The 6,052-nt window shown below is 39.7% G+C and overlaps 1 protein-coding gene across 1 annotated transcript in view; it reads right to left on the reverse strand.

Annotated features, from left to right (window-relative positions):
* The window catches only part of LOC115113170 (AT-rich interactive domain-containing protein 5B-like), an 82,154-nt gene extending 76,102 nt beyond the window's left edge, over positions 1–6,052 (reverse strand). Inside the window, exons 1-2 of the mRNA XM_029640479.2 lie at positions 5,999–6,052; positions 5,470–5,724 (exon numbers count right to left, since the gene is read on the reverse strand). Of these exons, the coding sequence (XP_029496339.1) occupies positions 5,470–5,724; positions 5,999–6,019 (276 nt within the window). The 5' untranslated portion in view covers positions 6,020–6,052. The remainder of the gene's footprint in view (positions 1–5,469; positions 5,725–5,998) is intronic.

The raw sequence follows: 6,052 nt of genomic DNA on the forward strand, positions 1-6,052 counted from the left end.
CGTGCACTTGGGTGTTCCATACCTGTAAGAAACGTCATCTACTTTAACCCCTGCAGGACATACTGGATTTGATTGACCCCTTTTTTTTTTTTTTTTACTTTAAAACAAATAATATATGAGAGCTTATATAACATGTATAGAATGTCAACTGTGTAAGAGCAATTAACGTTCCCAGGACTACTAATAAATGATACAGTATATCAATTAGGTGATAATGAGTCATTAGCCAGTTTCAGATGTGCTTGAAGCTCCAGATGCATTGACATGAAGCAGAGGTCACAAGGGAAGTCTATATGTAATGTTAGGAAGACTAGATCTAAAGAGCAATCTTAGCGTCAAAGCAATCTAAAGTAGAGTTGAAGGCCCTATTGACTACAAAGAAACAGTGTGCTTTTATGACTGTTAAAATTCAACAATTAATAGTACTACACAATAATCGCATGATCTGTCAAGTTCCATAAAATCCATATTATTACATATCATTCTGTAAAAGGAACACCACAGTTTTTCAACTGTAAGGGATATTCCTTAATGTCACCATTGTAGGGCAAAGTGGTACATTGGTTGGACAGGTCTTTCAGTTAAGAGTCAAGAGTCCCACAGACAGCCCCTGTCATGCTGAGAAGGTTTCAGTCTGGTGGCTCAGGGGGTCAACCCAGGAATTCCTTGGGCCAAAAGGAGATTAGTAATTGAGTAATGGGCATGGTGACATGAACAATGCTCCATGGTGCGCTCGGCTGAGGGAGTGAAATGCAATATGAGTTCATTATCTTTCCTCCTCAGCACTGACCTTGGCTACAGTGTCTCAAAACAAACTCAACTATGTAAAAAAAAGAGGCCAGGAGATGCTAGGGGGCTAATATATTCTACTGAGACTGTTTAAAAATGGAACTGGGTTAAATAGTTGTTTTATGCCTGCAATGTATATGCCTGCAAGATATTGGCGATCAGATATGCTATAAACTATAAGCAGCTACCATGTTGTTTTGTACAGTGTGTCATTTCAAAAATACTTAAAACAGACAGTACTGAATACTATCTGACTTAGTTTGACTGTGGGGTGTGTAATCAAAGACTAAATCATATCAGGCTGAAGCAGTGCTATGAGCATTCACTAAAGAATGAAAATATGCTAAGTACATTCAAACATCTCATCTGTGGTTTCAGTCCTCTAAGGTTATAATGATCCACAATAGCTTGGGGCTTAGAGTCATGCATTATGGGAAATGTTTGATGTTAGTGGTTTGTCAATGACAAGGTGTAAACCAATCCAAATACCACCAATTTCTCATGTGTGGAGGGAAAAGTCACTGTTATAACACATCATTACATTCAGTATATCAAAGAATAGCAGAATATAAAAAACTCATGTATGTGTATAGAAATAACATAAACCAAAATGATGTTTCTCTTTGAAGTGCATGACATCCAGTTTAAATTACATTTTAAATTACCACCAGTAATGCCATAAAACAAGATAATAATTTACATGTATTTTAGAAACGCAAAAGGAATTCACTTGAGGGCAACGTTCAGACTTAATGGCTTCTCCCTCCCCCTCTGCCTCAAATTCCTGCCATTGTTGAATGAATAGGGTGATTTGGTGTCATGCTCACTAAACAGTAAGCATCTCACATACACTATATATACAAAAATATGTGGAAACCCCTTCAAATTAGTGGATTAGGCTATTTCAGCCACACACGTTGCTGACAGGTGTATACAATCGAGCACACAGCCATGCAATCTCCATAGACCAACATTTGCAGTAGAATGGCCTTACTGAATATCTCATTGACCTTCAATGTAGCACTGTCATAGGATGCCACTATTCCAACAAGTCAGTTCGTCAAATGTCTGCCCTGCTAGAACTTCCCCAGTCAACCTTAAGTGCTGTTATTGTGAAGTGGAAACGTCTAGGGGCATCAACGGCTCAGCCACGAAGTGGTAGGCCACACAAGCTCCCAAAACGGGACCGCTGAGTGCTGAAGCGAGTAGTGCGTAAAAATGGTCAGTCCTAGGTTGTAACACTCACTACTGAGTTCCAAACTGCCTCGGGAAGCAACGTCAGCACAATAACTATTCGTCGGGAGCTTCATGAAATGGGTTTCCATGGCTGAGTAGCCGCACACAAGCCTAAGATCACATGCACAATGCCAAGCGTTGTCTGGAGTAGTGTAAAGCTCACCGCCATTGAACTCTGGAGCAGTGGAAACGCGTTCTCTGGAGTGATGAATCACGCTGCACCATCTGGCAGTCCGATGGACGAATCTGGGTTTTATGGATGCCAGGAGTACGCTACCCGCCCCAATGCATACTGCCAACTGTAAAGTTTGGTGTAGGAGGAATAATAGTTTGGGGCTGTTTTTCATGGTTCGGGCTAGGCCCCTTTGTTCCAGTGAAGGGAAATCTTAACGCTACAGCATACAATGACATTTTAGACGATTCTGTGCTTCCAACATTGTGGCAACAGTTTGGGGTAGGCCCTTTCCTGTTTCATCATGACAATACCTCTGTGTACAAAGCGAGGTACATACAGAAATGGTTTGCTGAGATTGGTGTGGTAGAACTTGACTGGCCTGCACAGAGACCTGACCTCAACACTATCAATCACCTTTGGGATGAATTGGAACGCAGACTACGAGGCAGGCCTAATCGTCCAACATCAGAGCCCAACCTCACTAATGCTCTTGTGGCTTAATGGAAGCAAGTTCCCGCTGCAATGTTCCAACATCAAGTGGAAAGCCTTCCCAGAAGAGTGGAGGCTGCTATAGCAGCAAAGGGGGACCAAATCCATATTAATACACATTGATATTGGAATGAGATGTACGACGTGCTGATGTACACATACTTTTGGTCATGTAGTGTAAGTCGTTATAACACCTTCTATTGAGTTATTGTTTGAATATCTGGACCATCAGATAACATAACTGGAAAATGACTTTTGCAAACATACTCCCTCCAGGAAAATCTGAGAAAAAGCAAATAAACAATATATCATCTGATTTCCTTACAAACATGTCCTAAGCACTCAAACACAACCAGTATGGATTTTTTGCCTTGAACCAAAGCTGATTCTGGACAGATTCCACCATTTATTTCTACTGCAATCAATAAAACTGCTGCAGTCACTGCTTTCCTACCTCACTGCTTTGTCATTTATAGTAATAGAGTGGAGAAGCAGTGACATCCGAGATAATAACAAATTATTAGCTTATGATGCAAAAATACCACACTACTTGCCAATTTTCCATTTCCACGAAGGGTACCTGGAGTACTGCAAAGATAAGGCCTAAGCAATTAGCTGTAGCAGCACTTTGGCGGTTGTAGCCGTAAGTGTTATCTAAAACAGCTCTCTTGAAACATGAGCCAAATAAAGACAGTGTATTGAGCCAACATGTACCGGAGGGGGGCGTTGAGGGCAATACCTAATACTGTGTCACTCAATAAGTAGTTTAACGCATGTGACTGTTTTGCAATAGGCGGTTCTCAGACCACAGAATGCAGAGAGACAAATAGAGGTTGTATGATATTCACAATGGGTGTGCCACACAACACAATGCCTTTTCACATTAGCATGCAGGCATTTTTTAGCTAGTGGAGTAGAGGGTTTGTCAGCGAATGCAAAATGAGCACAGTAGGACATGGGTTTCTCTTGTCCCTGCCTACACTGGGAGGGGCGAAGAGCATACAAATACCCGAGCCAGAGGGGAAATGACATAATGCGTTGAGCATTGAACTCAAGAAGGGATATCCAGAGAGATTTATAACCTCCTTTTATCACACTGAGGAAAACACTTATTGTACTCATGACATGTGCACATTTGTGCTGTAAATATGTAGTCTTAGACATACCCATTAGTCAGAGGCTATAACTACGAAGTAAATCATAGAAATTGAAAGCTGTCTCAGGCTATGCAGATTTGCATAAATATAATTAACTGATGAGTAATAACTGCAGCCAGTTTACCTGTTTGAGTAAATGTCCAATGTAATCAAGTTTAAAATCACATTTAATGGGGTCATGATTTTGGCATCAACATCACAGTTTTAGATATATGTTATGTCATACTCTACTTCAGCTGTGCTGTAGGCTATAACTATCAATTTACCACTACCAACACACTGGAGTCTCTCTGTCGTTTGATCCTGGAAGGAGTCAAATAATATAGTCCAGATATCCAATCATGTGGATGTTACCGCTTTACAATGTAAATCAGGCTTCTCAAGGGGTGGGGCTGACTTGTCCTTATTGCAGAAGTGTATTTCTAAATGATGGACTGTGCATGCACTCAATGTAATTACAAAGTCATTACATTGTGTAAAGGATAATGCAAATGAAGGATTTGGATGATCCTGGTTGAGTAAAGAAGAAAAAAGGATTAAGTTACATTTATTCATAGCAACATCCACTATAAATACCTTTCTCATGAAAAGGAAATGTGATAGCTACTGTATTACTCAAGAGGAAAGAATGCTTACCATCAGCAAAGGAAAATACGGTTGTGTTTGCATTGCTAATCAAATACAAACCAGGCTTTGTCCTCCCTAATGGCAACTGCAGGCATATTTCATGTGACCATAAAATCAAGTGATCGAAAAAATATTTCAATTTGATGTTGTGTCGAATAGAGTATTTGGGTAGGTTACAGTGGCATATAGAAAATATGTGATTCTTTCGTATACCGCACAAGAAAAGCATATACAAAACTAACCCAAGCTTTTTCGCTCTCTGCCACGCGCTTATGAAATGTGATACAGGCGTCATATTTGGCCACTTAGCAAAATGCCTCAGTTAATCATATTGCTAATGCCAACATATCGGACTACAGTAAGTGTCATTTTGTAATGCTTTGGCATTTCGACCTGTCCTGATCCTCTGGTAAGAGGGCAGTACATTTGATCTGACAACAATATCATATCGTTAGGAATGCGAATGATTTCATAGACATTTTTTTAATTATTAAGTAACGTTAGTTAGACATGTTAGCACTCGTTTTTAATAGGTCGTGTGCACGTATTCAGCAACCATTCATATGCTATGATGAAAGACTGTTGTTGAATCTAGGAGTTTTGATCTCATGCATTTCGCAATTTCCTCCTATATGTCACCATTATGAAATAAAATGACAAACGCTGGATTCGTAGGCTATAGGGTTCTTTCTTCCCCTAATACAATTATCCCCGCACCAGCGTTATTACGCACAGCTGGATAAGATTGAACTGCACATTCAGCAGTCGACACAATGAACAAATAGGCTAAGTAGACAATAACACAGTAATAGACACATGCCGTTTGTCATGGATCAATGTGGGAATCACATAATGCATGCGCATATTATACAATTAATGACCAAAGAATGCAGAAAATGCCACATTGATTTATCAACACAGAATATTTGTTAGTCTATACGCTGTTATTCATTTGGCAGCATAAGGCACGTCATGAGAGCAAAAGAAGGTTATTACCTCTCCATGGCTAACTGTCCTTCCCGAGGGAGTATCTTCGGGTAAGAAATAAAGTTTTGAGCTTGATAAAAGTTGCTTAGTAGTCCTTTCCTCCCATAACAGCTGTAGCTCCGCTATGCAAATCGGATCCCCAGGCTTACATCTCACGAAGAAAAAGTCTCCGAGGGACAGAATTCTTGGTTTTCCGTCCCGGTGAAATTTAAACGCCTTGTAGAATATATATGGTCCATGTAAACCGCAAGAAGAGCCTACCCACTGTGGAGAAAATAACAATAAACAACTTAATTAATGACTTATTCATATTCAATAAATGAGGAAATCCATTAAATCGCACGACATGTGCAATGACTATGGCTTGGCAAATCCTTAAATAACGCACTAATAACACCTGACTGATTTAGAACCATGTAACTATATATTAATATGTAAAAACAACAAAACATACAAGTATTGTAAATTAGCTGTCTCCAAATTGTTAATATTATGCGAAAGTAGAATATGATGGTGTATGATTATGTTAGTACGTTACCTTCGGTGAGTTGGGCTCCATCTCGACGTTCTGAATTGATTAAACTCAACACGC

The sequence above is a fragment of the Oncorhynchus nerka genome, linkage group LG28, assembly GCF_034236695.1.
Source record: "Oncorhynchus nerka isolate Pitt River linkage group LG28, Oner_Uvic_2.0, whole genome shotgun sequence".
NCBI lineage: Eukaryota > Metazoa > Chordata > Actinopteri > Salmoniformes > Salmonidae > Oncorhynchus > Oncorhynchus nerka.